The 17,713-nt window shown below is 38.5% G+C and overlaps 2 protein-coding genes across 2 annotated transcripts in view; both read right to left on the bottom strand.

Moving 5' to 3' along the window:
- LOC139127917 (fibrillin-3-like) overlaps positions 1 to 4,530 on the bottom strand; it is a 19,502-nt gene extending 14,972 nt beyond the window's left edge. Inside the window, exons 1-7 of the mRNA XM_070693773.1 lie at positions 4,345 to 4,530; positions 3,718 to 3,918; positions 3,099 to 3,218; positions 2,413 to 2,618; positions 1,598 to 1,682; positions 1,098 to 1,292; positions 210 to 326 (exon numbers count right to left, since the gene is read on the bottom strand). Of these exons, the coding sequence (XP_070549874.1) occupies positions 210 to 326; positions 1,098 to 1,292; positions 1,598 to 1,682; positions 2,413 to 2,618; positions 3,099 to 3,218; positions 3,718 to 3,918; positions 4,345 to 4,423 (1,003 nt within the window). The 5' untranslated portion in view covers positions 4,424 to 4,530. The remainder of the gene's footprint in view (positions 1 to 209; positions 327 to 1,097; positions 1,293 to 1,597; positions 1,683 to 2,412; positions 2,619 to 3,098; positions 3,219 to 3,717; positions 3,919 to 4,344) is intronic.
- The window catches only part of LOC139127916 (hyalin-like), a 21,568-nt gene continuing 8,381 nt past the window's right edge, over positions 4,527 to 17,713 (bottom strand). Inside the window, exons 13-30 of the mRNA XM_070693772.1 lie at positions 17,033 to 17,275; positions 16,017 to 16,256; positions 15,311 to 15,553; positions 14,586 to 14,705; positions 13,984 to 14,094; positions 13,602 to 13,715; positions 13,185 to 13,307; positions 12,666 to 12,791; positions 11,005 to 11,115; positions 10,482 to 10,592; positions 9,896 to 10,009; positions 9,057 to 9,197; positions 8,255 to 8,368; positions 7,777 to 7,902; positions 7,160 to 7,317; positions 6,219 to 6,386; positions 5,391 to 5,558; positions 4,527 to 4,850 (exon numbers count right to left, since the gene is read on the bottom strand). Coding sequence (XP_070549873.1) covers positions 4,527 to 4,850; positions 5,391 to 5,558; positions 6,219 to 6,386; positions 7,160 to 7,317; positions 7,777 to 7,902; positions 8,255 to 8,368; positions 9,057 to 9,197; positions 9,896 to 10,009; positions 10,482 to 10,592; positions 11,005 to 11,115; positions 12,666 to 12,791; positions 13,185 to 13,307; positions 13,602 to 13,715; positions 13,984 to 14,094; positions 14,586 to 14,705; positions 15,311 to 15,553; positions 16,017 to 16,256; positions 17,033 to 17,275 — 2,855 coding nt within the window. The remainder of the gene's footprint in view (positions 4,851 to 5,390; positions 5,559 to 6,218; positions 6,387 to 7,159; positions 7,318 to 7,776; positions 7,903 to 8,254; positions 8,369 to 9,056; positions 9,198 to 9,895; positions 10,010 to 10,481; positions 10,593 to 11,004; positions 11,116 to 12,665; positions 12,792 to 13,184; positions 13,308 to 13,601; positions 13,716 to 13,983; positions 14,095 to 14,585; positions 14,706 to 15,310; positions 15,554 to 16,016; positions 16,257 to 17,032; positions 17,276 to 17,713) is intronic.

The following is a 17,713-nucleotide window of genomic DNA, read 5'->3' on the forward strand; positions in this document are numbered from 1 at the left end:
AGGGAGGTTAGTAGGTAAGTAGGTAGGTAGGTAGGTAGGAAGGAGGTAGAAAGGGAGGGAGGGATACGGGAAGGAAGGCAGAAAGATAGATTGAGAGATGGTTGGTAGGCAGGAATGCATATAAGCATAGGATTAATATTATTTTTTGCCTTTACATTTTACAATAACTAATTAATTAAATTAACTAAATGGAACTGTTGTACACCTACATGTTTGGCCAAATCGAAATTGATCCTCTTCAGTGATATTTCCACCAAGTACCGCTGGCTGTAGCAACTGCCCATCAGCCATTGTGAAATCGTCACTGGTATCGTCGTTCCATACGCCTGTTGTAACAAACATAATGATTGGTTGATATTGAGCGTATTCGAAAATGATGGTAAACTGTAATGATTACTGAACGTTGAGCAGGTTCAATTTACGACGAGTATATTCTTGTATCGCCAAAAATTTACCGCTGTATTTATTCATCACTAGAAACCAACTAGAGTGCAATCTACAGCAAGTCCAAGGTAAGAAAGGCAATTTACGAATTATTTTGAATATCAAGGCATTTATTGATAACATTATCGAAGGAGCACAGAAAAAATTGTCACATTTATGCACAAGAAAAACGTGAGTTTATAATGGCCATTGTTGTGATTTGAGAATTTAATTCTGCAGTCATCTGTAACAAAATAATTATCTTGAAAACTATGAATTAGGTATGTAAGGCAATATTCTGGCCGAAACAGTATATATATATATATATATATATATATAATATTATATATATATATATATATATATATATATATATATATATATATATATATATATATATATATAACTATGAATTAGGTAAGTAAGGCAATATTCTGGCCGAAACAGTTATATATATATATATATATATATATATATATATATATATATATATATATATATATATATATATATATATATATATATATATATATATAGTTATATATAGAGTTATATATATAGTTATATATATATAGAGTTATATATATATAGTTATATATATAGTTATATATATATATATATATATATATATATATATATAGTTATATATATATAAAATACTCCAACAAACTTACCAAGTAATCCTTTTGTCATTCCTTTGTATGATTGTGGTACACTGAGAATGAAATCCATGACATACTGAACGAAGTTTTCTTCAAAACCAACCGATACGGATATTCCAGACGAGAATATGGCGACAATGCGAGACTCGTTGCTGGCATCTTTGACCTTCGTTAATTTGACGTTGGTGAGACCGGTATCGTATGGATCTAAATGTACAAGAAATTACAAGACATTCTAAGGATACGGGAAAACAAATTTTAGGAACTTAGAAATAATAAACAAGGGCAACATTAAGCCACTAGCCACCTCAGCAACGCATGCAACGAGAACATTAGAAGGGGAACTTTTTTTTCAGCTTGGAGGAAGTGCGTATTTCAACTGTGCTGTATCGCCAAATATCTACACGTCACAACTGATAAGATCGTTGTATTTTTGTCATAAATACACTGGCTGCACATATATACAAACATAAAAAGAATACGGAGACACTAGAAGTGATTTTCTTTCATACCTTCACTCAACAAGCTTGCGTCCAATTTTTGTCCATCCACTAAAACAATCTGCTCTGTATTGTTCACGTTCGATCTCAGTTCAATCTGGTAAATAGGCAATAAAAAAGTCAAGAAGCTCGTACAAATATAAATACGATTGGAATTAATTTGGGATTATTGGATGGTGAAGTAATGTTGGTATAAAGTGCAAATGTAATCTTATCTACTTTTCTTTTAAAGTTATACACTTGCTTTTATGAGTAATTTGTAATCCTGCAACATTCAGCTATAGAACGCCTAACACTTTGGAGAAATTTGAAATATATCCAGATCCAATCATCCAAAATTGGTTTCAATGGTGTTTATATGACATCGACATTAAGTGACACCATTGATTCTTTTCAAGTCCCTTTGCGTCTCTATGCTGAAGACAAGATAAGATACTTTGATATGGGAATTCTAGACGAGTGTTTATTAATGTGTTCATTTATTTAATTATTTATTTCATTTACTATTTATTAATTTATTTACTTATTTTATTACGTGATATATCGAATATTTTTGAGAATGATTTTTACCATAGGTATACCATTTTGCTTCGAACAATAATTTTTGCACACTTTGCTGTTGACATTGACTGTCTACCTTAAGTTTACTATTCTTTAAGTTCTCGATAAACTATTTGCCTAAGTGTTTCATAAAGTGATGACCAAAACACACAAAATGCGCCTGAAAGAAAGGTAATGGGAAGCAGGCAAATAGAAAAAGTACAAAGAATGCACGTTACAACAACTTGAAATTGCATGCTTTATGAGTAACGCGAATGTCGACTTACTGTATTAGAGTCGTCTTGCTTAGCAGCAAAACCTGAGAATATTGTAGCCAAGGTTTCCGTTAAGTTAGAGTACAAAGCTTGTTCTGTTCTTCCCTGCAATTTAAACTTGCCGTTGTCGACATCTACAAGAGTGTATTCGCCCAAGCCGTTGAATGTGTATCGTGCGCCATCAAGTGTGTCCAAGTGGGGGTCTCCAATGCACCAACCTGAGGTTCAACAACAACATGGTTGTTGCAAGATAATGCAAATCGCTAGCATCCTGATAATTTTTGTAAGTTTAAGACATAAGCTGCTGATCGTTATTGAATACATTATAGAATTACTACATTAGTAGTAATTTTACCAACATACTCATTCAAATATGGTAGATGGCATGTGAATAGCACTGGTTTGTCATTTTTTGTAAACACCCACTGCCCATACCGGCATATTTCGAATCCGACTGAAACCACCATATTCCTTACAGAGTATCTATTGCGTTGATTCGTTGCAGTACGTACCACACTTATGCATATTCGTAACAACGCTTGGATGTGAAAAAGTGATAGTACCACTGTTTATTTTCCTAGTTATTATTGTTACAAAAATAAACAAAAACACAAAAAACCACAATTATGTTACTGGCTTTTGGAAAGTTAGATAATAACTGCCAATTATATTTTTCAATAGCGAATTTTACACCATACCAGTCGTGGGGGCGCTGTAGTCGCCACAGCTGTCAGCCGGTCGTTTTTCCTTGTATTTATCGCAGAAAGCTTCATCCTCGGACGCCTCACAGCAATAATATCTTGGCAGGATGTCGTCACCTGTGTACGGTATATAAAGAACGTAAACTTGTCATTGAACGTCGGTATGCTTTCGCATAGATTAATGGATGTCAACAGTTTAATTTGTCGGCGAACAGAATGAAAGAGGTTGTATTCAAAGTATAGATTTTCCAAAAACCGATTACACACATAAGGGTGTGATTTACAGTAATAAATTGTTTTGAGATGAACTGAGCAAGCAAGTGCCTCATAAATACTAATCTTTGTACCAAGTTTGAAAGAAATCGCTTCAGGCATCTCTGAAAAATGTACGTGAACGGACGCACGGACACGACCAAATCTGTAAGTCCATCTGGACTTTGTCCGTGGGGACTAAAAACCTACGGAATTGTTGAAGCTTTTACTTCTTGTACTTATCACGATTCCATGGAAGTGAAAATTTCTATCTCGGAGAACAATTATACGAAAAATTCATATATGGAACATGGTTGTGATATAAATACCCCTGCAAAATATTACAATTGAAATACTTGCTTACCTAACCATTTCAAGTAGGCACTCGTGCCTTGATAGTCACCGGCGTTCCAGCCCCGGAAGGGATACTGGGTTCGTTCTTGGAAGCTGCTTGCAAACACATTGGTTCCGTATCCAGTTATCAGGGATCCGTCCGACCGATAGGCGCACTGGAAACCAGCTCCGTTGGTCGCCATGAAAGTTTGCTCGTACATGGCATGAGGAGCTACAAAACAATTGTATAGAAACTTCGACTTTCACTTTCTAAGTTTGTCTGAATGACAATATTCACTTTTATTGAACGGTCGCCGCTTAAAATTCTCCTTCTTGACGGCCAAAATAAGTTTTGTAGAATATGATTCTCACCGTTAAAAAAGTTTCTGTTGTACACATTCATATCGGTCTTTTGTTTCAGTGAACTTAACAAAACGCGTACTGGACTCTGTTAATGTTTGGCATACTAAATGATCTACTTGGCGTCATCCAATCAAAACGAATTGCTACTATTCATGTATTCTGTAAGTCAATACCATCGTGAATAGGATACATCGAGATATTATGATTGCTCGCAAAAATGAAGAAGTAATGCAACGGGCAAAATAAAGTACATATAAGACATTCGGTTTTATAGTTAAAGCAAATCAGCGTTTACCTTGACGTTCGCTTATGGCTGTTATAATGTCAGTGGAGAGACCGACAGATAGCTCATTTGCGTCCAGTGAAGAACTCATCGTGAAGTAGCCCGTGGTGGTTCCTCCAGAGTAGAGATTGTCGTTCTGACTCTGGTCAAGCGTACATGGGCATCCAGAAAGATCTTGGTTCCATGTACTCGGATCATCCTGCGTCCTCGTACCACGACAGACATTCCTGTTTGTAATTTACCGTAGAGGCAGTGTTATTCTCAAGCCTGACTATCCAGCGGCCTTGCAGTCCCGTGTTGCCCACTTGGAGGTCTGGTCGGTAGCGGGCTGAAAGACTTGACAACTGGTCTTGTAAGTTTTCGACCCAGCCAGGATCGCCACTGCCTCCGTTGTAGCCGTAGATGACATTGTTCTCTCTCCTTGTTTCATAGTTCCACAACATATCATCTTCTCTGTAGTTCAGAATTGCAAAGCTGTGAACGCCGTCGGTTGCGATGACTGCCTGGAACGTGTTGGGCTGCAAAAGATGAAGATACAGTGAGATCTAATGACATTTAATCAATATTTTCACGCAGTGTTGACTGTAAACAAAAGTAAACAAGTCAAAATGTGCAAAATGCAAATGTTAAAATATACAAAACGTCACAATGAGAAAACAAATAATTTCATAGTAAATTTTGATGGGAAGTTGTCCTATCTGTGTTTTCTTTGAAATGAAGTTTTTATATATGTCGGTTGGAAATCACGTTGACTTGTATGAAAATCGTCGAACACCGTTTCCAATGGAATGTAAGTGGAATGGCCTGGATGTAAATTTGATATATGTCTTGTTTGCTTTGTGAGAACGTATAAGCCAAGTAGAGTGTGTCCGAGCTGTTAGTGAAGTTGATTGTCAATATTGGCGACGCAAAGTTGGGACTTCGTCTTTACAGGCAAACTGTATTCGCTTGGCTGAAATCCATCCCATCCCGCGGCGGATATTCGATGGCCTCTTGGGAAAAAACAAACAGAGCTTGATTACGTGGATTTAGGAAAAGTAAAAATAGTAGAAGCTTACCGAGTCCTGGGTGAATGTTACATTAAAATCTGCCACCTGAGACCACGTGACCTTCAGGGCCCATGTAGCGTTGAACGTTGAGCCTGGTTGCCCGGATGTGGACGAACTTCTTATCCTTGAATTTATCTCTGCGAAAGTCTCCTTATCAGCAGCCTGGTCATCGTACACCTGAAATTTTGTCAAAATAGTTTTTTTACAAGAGTGCGGCAGAATGAGTGTGTGGCTATTGTACATTCAGAGATAAGTTAGACACCAACATGACGAATGGCTGTCACAAATGATGTTGCAAGCTAACTCTAGACGGCATGTATTTTAATCTTGATCGCCTCAGCTACAAATTATATAACTAATTATCAGGAAGAGCAAAACACGTGATACGTACTAAGTAGGTGGGTTGCAATATCAGTTTTGTCAAAGTTTTAGAATCAACATCTTCGCTTTTTAATACTTTTGCTTTAGTGCAATCAGATTTTTCATGTTACCTTGTCTTTCGCCAGGACACACATCGGTAATGCAGCAGCTTCCGACTTAACATTGAACTTATATGAGAAGGCAAAGATAGTAAAAGCATGGTGGCCATTCATTCGGTCTACTCTCAATCATTTTTTTCGTAGAATGTACTAACCCTTTTAGGGGACATAAGCCATTCAACTAACCAAGGTTACCGATTCTGAACGGAGGAACATTCCTAGGTGATAACACTGATTTCACCAAAGAAAGGTCTTTCCACAAATATCATAATACCTTTACAACACATTCATTAAAATGTTAGGAATTCACAGATTATTGACAGAAATTCATCATCACTTGGAAAAAATAGTGAAATACCTGATAAAACACTTCACCGACACTGGAATCGGTCATATCAACGTCTTCCCAAAATGCCGCTACCATGGCAACCCCAACATTTGACTGGAATCCATTAGCATTTGGATGAGGATAGGGGTACTTGTCATCATTCTCCTTGATGAATATTATCTGACCATTATCCGTGAACTGTAATGATAAGGGAAAGGAAGAAATAGGTTGCATTATTTAGTTGCTCTTTGATTCATTTAATTCATGAACGTACATAATGTACAGACACTGATTTGGCCTTAACATGTAGTATTTTTGCCAACTATCAATGTGCATTTTTCTTTGGTTGATGGGAAGACCAAACGATACTTAGATTGTTTTAAATACACATCCAAAAAGAAGAACAGAATGTAACATGCAGAGATAGAAAGTCAGTCAAGCATTTTGGGAACTTCATAAATATAATAAATATCTTCACGTGACGGAAATTTACCAGTATTTGTTGTCAAAACGAGGTTAAACAGCGTATTTGATTCTAGGCTCAATTTTGATGACCACAATCGTTTGGAACACCAAATTCGCATTGGATTTGCACTTCTGCAAAGTTCAGAGCAAGAATAAACCGAAATGGGGGTATAAAGAAGCGATGAATTCAGTCACTTTGTTGTGAAATTCAACAGAACACCAGGGTTTAGCTGGGCGGTAAGGTTTCACAGCATAGCATGACATCATGGAAGATGTTATTGTCTCGTTTTGATGAAAAAGATATTATCCATAGTCACAAACCTTATTTACCTTTATTTTGTTAAGTTCCCGAACTGACATGCACATAGACGTAGAAATGGATGGACGGGCCTTTCCCCATCCATCCAGTAATACATACGCTCAGAGAAGACAGTGAGACACAGAATAAAGCATTTCATCCTATAAACGTTACAATTGCCAGAGTTTTTATGAAACGCAACACTTACATAGAGACTGTAATAGAAGTAACTGCCGAAGGGGAAGCCAGTCGGAGGTCGTATGGTTTCCGAAACGATGTCAGTGTAAAGTCTCGAACTCCCGACATCATGTGTATCTCGCAGACGAGAGTCGCCGACGTTGTCGCCGAATGGCAAGAGAATGATTTCTGTAACATAAAAAAATTCGTATGTTCTTATCTAGTCCACAGCGGGTGTATCAATTGACATGATGTCGTGTTAAACACTTTTTTTGACTGTAAAATTATGTAAGAGGGGCACTGGCTGTAAAGTTAGTTTTTCCAGGTGGCACAGGGCGACATAAGCGCAATAGACCTCGCAAGAAAGCACCCGATATGTTTGTAGCAAGTTACTAGCAGATGTAGTATACGATTTATATAATTTTGCGACGTTACTTCATTTTCAGACTGGACAAACAATGCCCAATGCCCCGGGGTTACAACCCCAATTATACAAAATTATTCTCTAAATGTAAGATAAACTCCTTTATGTGATTTGAATATCACACTGTTAGTTGAGTTGAAATGTATATAGGCATATAAATATCGATTCCATTTAACAACTTAGTTTAAACCTTAACATGGGAAAAATAATTGTTGACCAATTACCTCTACAGGTAAAGCCATCTCCTCTGTATCCGGTATTACAGCTACACGTGTAACCTCCTATATTGTTACTGCAACTGGCATTATCGTCACAGTCATTATCGTCATCAGATGCGCATTCATCGATGTCTGTGAAGTGAAAAGTGAAAAGATAAACAATCGAGCACATGTTACCTGCTTTGTCTCTGAAAGAAATCAATAAAGCATGCAATTTTTAGCTATTATACTTTCCTAAAAAATAAGCATCCGAAAAGAAACCACGCAATTTTCATCAAAATATGTACCACTTTCGTCTACACAGGGGCACAGCAAGTTTAATGGCTGTGAATAAAAGTGACCAGCGGGCATTAAACTTCATATAGTTATAACAAAGGTTAAATATGGAGCTCATCAGAAATCATAATGGCAACATCTTTTTGCAAAAAATCAACCACCACCACCATGATGATCATCGCTTCATCCTGGTTCCAGCTCCCCTTACCCGAGTCACAATTGACGCCTTGCCATCCATCTTCACAAAGACATCTGTATTCGTCCACATCGTTGACACATGTAGCATTGTTCTGGCACGGCTCACTGGCGCATTCGTCTATATCTGTGGAGAGGGTTAATCACGTTAAAAGCAATTTCATTCAAAATTCTTTAATTTGTCCCCTTAGATCTGAGCAGTGTATATGCTATGGGATCCTCCTTTGCATGAGCTTCAGCTCTATTGTTACACATTAGGTCATATTGTCGCGCTCATACTTAGGGGAATTACGAGTTGAGGTACCAGTCTGGATCGTAATGCTTTCAGTAACTGAAGCTGACACACCAAGATGTAGATCGTAGCACAACCTTGTACTCTATTACAAGATGACGACCGTATCGATCACCGTCTCAGCTCTGATCTGAAGTCCTCTAGTCTAAATCTCTACAAAGTTAAATACATCTCAAGACAAAAGTTATCACGTTGTAATTTTCCCGCCAGTCTTTGATATTTTCTTAACATTAAATAAGATCACACCATGGAATACCCCGTTCCCGATTGTTCTCATTGAAATCTTAACAAATAATTAATTAAACTATCACACTATCTCTTATCTGCTTCTCGTACGATCTGAGACAATGACCTTCACACGCCTTGGCCACGTGAGGGACGCTTCGAAATAAAATCACTATAGGGAAGGGCGTTACAATTATCGTTATATCGCCCTCTGTAGACTGTAACATGTGTCCATTATCATTCGCTATTGAATAATCATAAATGCCACTGTAAATGTACATTTCAGGCTGGCCCATACCTTCACATGATAAAGAATCTCCTGCCAATACATAGCCGTCTAAACAGGAGCAGATATAACCACGATCTTCGCTGTCTCTGTCAGTATTGGTACAGTTATGATGACAATCGTTCAGGGCGATGTCTGCACATTCGTCGACGTCTGGCGATAAAAATTAAAATAGTAAGTGGACTAAATTGGACGATTCGACTCAATATAGATTAGTGACTCAAGAAGACATCTACTAAAGCAGAAATATTCAACTACATTTAATACACATAACCAGCTTACGGGTAACGGCAAATATTCATATACTGTCATATGTCTTAAAATATAGGCTCTAACTGTGTTATGAGTGTGTGTAAGTTAGAAGTGTCCTCTCGTGTTTGAATCCTGATATCAATATAATTTACGAAAGTTGTCAACATATATACTCCTTCAACATCTATAGCAAGCAATGACCTTGCTAATGACCTTGCGTAAAACACATCAAGAATGCAAAACGTTGGGCGATCATGTAATATGAAAGTAATTTGTGATGTACGAGAAACATGACTTATAGCTTAAATTACTACTAGGCACTCAGACTTGGAAGTGCTACTGGACGGAATTGGAAGTGCAATGGGGCGCCCTACTCACAAATATCCTAGCACTATTGAGCAGTTTGCATAGCAAACAACAGTGAGACAGGGCATTCATTGATCAGCAAAATATAGACATTGAACGATGATATCTGAGTTTTGACGCCGGTATATATCAAGGCAAGATCTTAGCAACTCATCCTATCTTTACTTTGACTGGTTTTCTTGAAGAAAGCCACCGATTCAGATTCATTTTTTGGATAAAAGAGCAACACATACCATCAGCACAGTTTTGTCCAGTCCATCCGCGATCACATTGGCATGAATACGAAGCTATTAGATCCGTACAGGTACCGCCATTTTTACATGGTTGCGAGGCGCATTCGTCAGTGTCTATAGAAAGCATTTGGGAAAAACCAAAAAGCGGTAAATACCATTTTAATAACATGGGCAAATAGGCGAAGTATTTAACAAGCAGGTTACATTAAGGTAGAACGCGCCTCGGGGGCATATTTCAGGCTCTCACATTTAACAATACATTTCTGATATACCACTCGTGGGGGCTCACTTTAAAACTCTGGATAAAATGTTTCAATCTTAGTTTTTCGGAAATCGAAAATTTTATTTTTTTTCCAAATAGAGTTAAAACGGGGATGACGGCTATTTAGAATTTGAAATATCGAGAGATCTTAGGTAATTTGTCTCTCTGGTACCAAATTTTGCACGATGAAACCTAATTTTTATCCTAAATTTCGTAAGAAAACGACTAAAAGTTCAATTGAGGAACATTTGAGCTAAAGTTCAAATCTTACACTTCCGAGGCGCATACTACCTTAAAATGTTAGGAATAAAGACATATTTTCACCTTGGTCACACAATGTTCCTTCATATCCGTCTTCACATGAGCATTCAAATCTATTCAATAGATCCGTGCAGTTTCCATACACGCATTGGTCTGGATTACACTCATCCGTCTCTGCGAGAAACGGATAAAAACAATCGGTTACAAATATTAAGAATAACTATCACCATGTGTTAGACTCTTTTCATCCGAAACTGCAGTAGCCGGGACTTCCTGTCCTGAATTGACGAATCTAATAAGAGTATGAGTGCGCATTGATAAGAATTGAACACAGCACGCTGTGTTCTTCATGGTGGCATATTTTATGAGCTTTTTCGAAACACACTGATTGACGGGACTCAACTTCTGAAGCAGAACCAACCACTGACTCATCAATTAAATATTAGTTGTTAATTTCAACAAAGACAACGCGGGAAATTGTGATTAATAGACCCACTTTCATGATGATGGTGATAAATGTAAGTTTGAGCTATGTGTTGTCCTGTGGCTTCATCAGAAATGCTGTTTTTGATAATAACTGCCTTACCTGATTCACAGTTCGTTCCCTCGTATCCGTCATAACAGTCACAGGTATATCCATCTATGGTGTCCACACAGTGTCCATTGACACATGGACTGGACTCGCAAGCGTCAGTTTCTAGGGTAAACATAAAGAAGCCGTGATGAATATCATAATGTGTCGGTCAATTTATCTTTCTTTCACGACCAGGACTGTGTTATGATTGCCGGTACTTTATCCGTAGTCTATGCTGAGCTGTGTTATGTCATGCTGTGGTGTATTGTGTTTGTGTATAAAATGGTCTTGTAATGTAACTTGTAACCGATGATTTATTTAGATATTATTCCCTAATATTTTTCTTCGTTCAGCGAAGGAAAATACGAGTGACGTAATGACCGTGTCACCACGAGTCGAAGACGAGTGGTGACACGGTCATTACGTCACGAGTATTTTCCGAGCTGAACGAAGAAAAATATTAGGGAATAATATACTTATCACATGCACAAGCCAAGAATTCGTTATTTTTTGCAAAATAAAATAAGTTTTCCATGACGAGTCCGCGTTTAAACTTTTGAACTACTTTAGGAATAAATATTAGTACGCCGTGCACAAGTTGTCAATCATTTCCAGTCGTCCGTCGTGTGCGTTAGCGCTCACGTTCGTCCGTGTGTGGAGCAAATGACAGCTCTCGGTCTACACGTAGGCTACCTTCCGCAAAGTTATACTCTATTTCAAAGATAGCATAGTCCTAGAAATTTATCACAGACGAAGATACGCTATTTTTCGGGAACAAATCTCGACAGCGCGAACACTGTAAACGTCGCGCCTGACCCTGTTTGCAATGCGTACGGAACCCACGGTATACGCGACCAGCTTCGAGTTCGTTGTTTCCGCAAATTATTCACGTAATTCCTTCGGAATATACAGGCGGTACACTCTTGTGTTTACATTGTTCGGATTAGTAATGTCGTAGTCTGTGAAAATATCGATTTCATTACATGACTTTTGATCGTGGGAGAAACATCGGCCACCATGTTGTTTGTTTTACATATTTACCAGTTTACGAGCACAACGAAGATCAGGAGATCGACAAAAAAAGGTCCGACGCACCAAAATTGATGACATAGACGCGGGTTGTCGAGACGTAGAACGACCAGAAAATAAATCCCGTATTTTTTTGTTCGGAGACGACAAACTTGGCTTGTGCATGTGATAAGATATGGTACACTTCTTGTCGTTCATGATGAGGCTTCACTTTGGTGTGTTAAAGTATTGCCTTGACATTGTAACGTATCGTGGAAGTTAGTCAATGGTGCATAAATAAAACAAATTTAGATATCGTTGGATGTTGTGGCACATGCTGTATGCCAAACAGATGACATTGAACGTATGCATGAACGATAGGTCATTGCAAATGACATAGTCCCCGTTTATTTAATGAATTCCGAAACCATTAACGGAAATGATGGGCGTATTGGATTGCAACACAAAACAAATCAATGTGCATATGTATGACACAGGGAGTAATCCGTGTACCAAGTATAAAATAAACCGTCCCAGGCATCTCTGAGAAGTTTGCGTGAACGGACGCAGGCACACAGGCACGCACGGATGTCCCCCGTATTTGTCCAAGGGAACGAACAGAGCAAACGTGTAAGGAGGTGGTCTTGTTGTCGTTTATCACTCACCTACGCAAGTTTTGTCGTCTGCTTGGAGTTCATACCCGTTTGGACAGGTGCACGTGAAGGAGCCATATGAATTCTCACAAGTGTGGGAACAGCCATTAGTTGTGGAGTTGTAACACTCATCCACGTCTATTCGATGAATCCAATCAAATAATGATGAAGAGTTAACGAGCGCCCAGCAAAATTAACGTTCCACGTTCTTTTGTCATAAAATAATCATGTCGGCGTGACTCATTATTGATTTTTCATATGAAACACATGTCAAAACGACTAAACCGGTAACACGGAATGTAAAAGTATTCAATGGTAAGACATGCAACCACAGTCGTAGTTGTTGTAGAATCGGTGTTCAAAGTATTTGTTACAGATTTCCAATATGTTTCTACGAATTGGTATCGCTTGTAATGTTGATGTTCAATCTGCTAGAAGCTGAAGCAAATACGTCAGTTAAAGTAACAATGCATTTTCCGAGAAGAAACGCTTTTGCTCAGTAAATGCACTCCTATCATAATGTTAACCAACCTGCAACGCAGTAATTGTTGACGTTCGGGTTCACTTTGTAGCCATCGTTACATTCACACTGCTGTTCTCCGTCGATGACGACACATGTGCCACGGTAACAGTTGAGAATGCATTGTCCTGTACCTGTACAACACAGAATGTGTGAAAGATTGTTTGTGAGTAATATTAAAACACCTACGATAGAGGAAGCTCACTGTGTCGATGATATTGTTCCCACTGATTTGATGCTGCAAAATATTGCAGTCAATGGTTTGTCTTTGTACTGTGATTGTCTGCTATGGTACATCTTTACGCTTCCGCATATTGTTCAATCTTCTTCACTTCAAAATCATATCTCTCTCTCTCTCTCTCTCTCTCTCTCTCTCTCTCTCTCTCTCTCTCTCTCTCTCTCTCTCTCTCTCTCTCTCTCTCCATTACCTCTATTGCATGTATTTCCCCTATATCCGGGTAGGCAATTACACGTGAAGCTATCCACCCCATCGACACATGTTCCGCCATTTCTGCATGGAGAATTTCTGCAGTCGTTTATGTCTGTGGATACATGAGATTAAGTGTCAGCAGAATTATAGACAATTTCCACAAGGGTCTGTGATATCATACTCGATTTATGCGCTGCTACAGTTAAGACACTATAGCTCAGACGTTTTCTATTGAAACTGAGAGGCACATGTATCTCAAATAGCATTGCATGAATTAACTATTTACCTAAAATGTTTGATATTTAATACATCTGCCAATGCATGTGTCTGGGAAAGTGATCAAAGAAATCAGAAAATATGAATAAGAAAACAATTTTTACTTATGGAGCAATTCTTTCCACTGTAGCCAGCATCGCAGGCACACGAGTAGTCGTTGACTTCGTCGGTGCAAGTTCCGTGCACACACGGATCCGGATCGCATTCATTAATTTCTGAAAGCAAAGTACAAACATGCCATCAGCGTCGAGGCAATTTTGAAAACTAGATTCATATTTTCCTATCTCAAGCAACTTAATCCCTCCATGATTTTCATTACTATACTGCTACAATGTTCCATATGTGTAAAAGTTAAGACAATGTCAGTAATAAAAAGCAGTGACGTTACACAGCAGAAAAGATAAAATAACAGTCAAGCTTGAATTAATTAAAAAAGTAAACACCGAAGATTACTGTTCGTACTGTGCTTGGTTACTATTCAACATTACCTTAGGGAGTTCGTTTGTATGTGTTGGTCATTAAAGGCACCTAAGACGGGTATTTATTTCAATGCAGTCAATGATGTGACCTAGTCAACTTACGGCATGTCAAGTACAGAAACGAAAAATTAAATAATCATTTCTCACAATCTCAAAAACAATTTCACGAAAACAGTACATCTTTACCCGTTTTACGAATTTGACAATATAAGGAATATATTTGATACCTGTGCAGTTACGACCATCACCATCCAGGGTATAGCCGTCCCTACATGCGCAGGAATAGACACCACTGTTGTAAAGACAGATTTGTTCACATGCACCATTCTGCGTACAGTCTCCAACATCTAGAAAGAATCATAACAGTACATGTTAAGAGAAACGAATACTTCGTTATATCATTAAAAATCTTGCTCAAATCGCTACAAGGAAAGCTTTATGGGAAGGGATTTACTGAGATAGGTAGGTATTCTGCAAATAGACGGATGCACTATTGGATTTTAGGCCTGGTCACAACAAAGACAAGCAATGGTCTACCCTCCTTAATGTCGAGAGAGCACATTTTTACTTTTCAGCCATTCATTTTTTTTTAAAATCAGAGAGACTACAGATTATGATTTTCCGGTGCATAGATTCTCCATTTCAATCGACTTCTCAACTATTCAATAGTACGTCTAAACATTTTTCAGACTGGTCAATAAAACTTTGACGCCAAACTTCATCTTAAAAATCCCATTAACATTTTTTTTTGAACGACCGCTACATATACATTTTATTGAAAGATAAAAAGTATGGCATGTTCTATCTGTAAAGTGTATCTTGGGGCAAATGAACTACAGTTTTCCTGTACATTTTTTCCTGCCCTGTAAATCAGTTTTCACCTATTAAAACAACTTTATCGGACTTGGTGAGAATGCGGTTGAAAAGTATCCAATTCAGAAATTGTCCTTACCATTCACATATACAGTAAAGGTGCAAGTCCCTGTGTTACCAGCCACATCTGACGCTGAACACGTAACTTCCGTCTCTCCCACGCTGAAGACCGTACCGGAAGCCGGAACGCACGTCACAGATGGAGTTATTCCGGAGTTGTCTGTAGCTGATTCCCCTGAGAACGTCAATCTGGCGTTTGTCTCCCCTGCTGTCAATTGATGGCTTAAGTCAGCTGGACATGTCACCACCGGCTCTGTTGTATCTGTGTACCATGAATTCATTAAAAATTAACAGATTGTTGAGGAGTACATTAATACACGCATCGTAATGATGCTCATCGTTAACACATGGCTCACCATTTGAATGAATTTCTTGTTTTCGGCCAATTCTTACGATATTAACAAAGCAAATGCTTAGCCTTCGTGATCGATTCACAATTAGAAAGGCAATATACAGCGCCCTCTAGTACGGTTACCGGAAGGTTATGGTTTTCTACGTCTCCCAAACTATCTCAAACAGGTCAACAGACAAATGTATGTCCTGTCACACCCATTCTACGTAGAGCGAATAAAAACGGTTCTTCGTTTTACTAGTCAAAGAAGCAGAATAACAATAACAAGGTTCTGTCCCGCTTTCTTAGAGCAGTGTAAAAACCTAGTGACGCATTCGAGAGAAGATGAGGCAAACAACCAGACGGACAGGAAGTCTGTGGAGAGGTTGATTACCTTGAACAGTGACTGAGAATGTACAACTTCCTGTATTGCCCGACGCGTCAGTAGCAGAACAGGTAACAGTAGCATCACCACTAGCAAATGTGCTTCCCGAGGATGGAGTACACGATACTGACGGATTGGTTCCTGAATTGTCAGTAGCAGAGCCGCTGAACGTGACCACTGCAGTTGTACCGCCGTCATCATACTCTACCGTCTGGTCAGCGGGACATGTGACAACGGGATCCGTGGTATCTGTAGGAAATTTCATTGACATGTATGACTATTCTTGCATTTCAATCACAGCGGTTTCTCAACAGCATAACAAACATAAATATCGGCCAAAGTGCTATTCTCACTTGAACAGAGCGTTATACAATGCGTCTTTCTGCATTTACTTGAATGATAAGGAATGATCGAAGGTTTTTGAACATGAACTTCTCATGATAAATTTGTCATTACTACTTAGTGGTAATATCGTAATTCTTATACCATATGTCAATATCTTGTGAAGGTTGTTAAGTTAGTTAAATAGTTAAGGTAGTTCCTCAAAAGTGAAAGACTTCAACTTTTGCTAAAACTTTCCTAAATGAAACATTCAACAATTTCCTACCAAATCGAGAATAAAATTCGGGAGTCACAGTGCAAAGCTTTGTACTGGAGAAACAAATTGCCTAATTGTTACCGATATTCAAAATTCAATATGGCCGCCATCATTGTGTTAACTCTCTCGGGAAAATAATTTTGCCATTGACAAAAACTAAAACGGTGATAATTTCTTACTCCAGAGCTTTAGAATTTGGCCAACAAGTGGTAGATCACAAAAGCATTGTGGAAATCTGAGATGACAAATAAGTTCCTCCAAGTCGCATCCTACCTTAATATGAAACTCTTAGGGTTAATGGTCTCGTTTTACTGCACTGCCTGGTCACTATAGCTGAGGTGTTAAAATTTGTGTGTATACTTATTCATGTATAAAGTCCAGCAGGAACTTTAGTGTAAGAGCAGGCGCGAATTATAATTTGACTTACCTTGTACAACAACTGTGAAAGTGCAACTTCCTACGTTACCAGAGGCGTCTGTGGCGGAACAGGTCACGTCATTGCTACCACTGCTAAAGGCTGTACCGGAAGTAATATCACATGTCACTGATGGCGCTGTTCCTGAATTGTCTGTAGCAGATTCTCCACTGTAAACTACTACGGCAGTTGTACCGCCATCGTCATATTCAACGGTCTGGTCAGCTGGACACGTGACTACTGGATCCGTTGTATCTAGAAAATGAATGTTTTTATCATTCAATCTGTATCGATCAGACTAATTTGATAGGGTAAGTGATTTGCGATATTTGAGGGAAAATATATTTTGACCAATTATACTTCATCACTGAGATAATGCAGTACATTATCGATCTGATTGGGGCTTACAACTTACGGTACCAACTTGGTGAACGCCCGTCTCCTTCAACCTGTTCACCCCCAATTTCCTGTAAACAGGTCCACACTCACCATTGATAACAATATGGTTGGGTCAAACCACGGTGGTGAAAGGGGTAAACACTTGCTACAGAAGAGTGAAACTCTGTTTCTTTTCATAGAAGACATCTTCGTAATGGTCGAACTGTCTGGTTCAAAATGACTGGAACTATGACCAAGGACACTAACAAACCGAATAGCGTTGGTCAACACTCTGTCACAACATAGGTTAAAGCC

This window comes from Ptychodera flava, unplaced genomic scaffold, assembly GCF_041260155.1.
Source record: "Ptychodera flava strain L36383 unplaced genomic scaffold, AS_Pfla_20210202 Scaffold_39__1_contigs__length_1403739_pilon, whole genome shotgun sequence".
Classification (NCBI taxonomy): domain Eukaryota; kingdom Metazoa; phylum Hemichordata; class Enteropneusta; family Ptychoderidae; genus Ptychodera; species Ptychodera flava.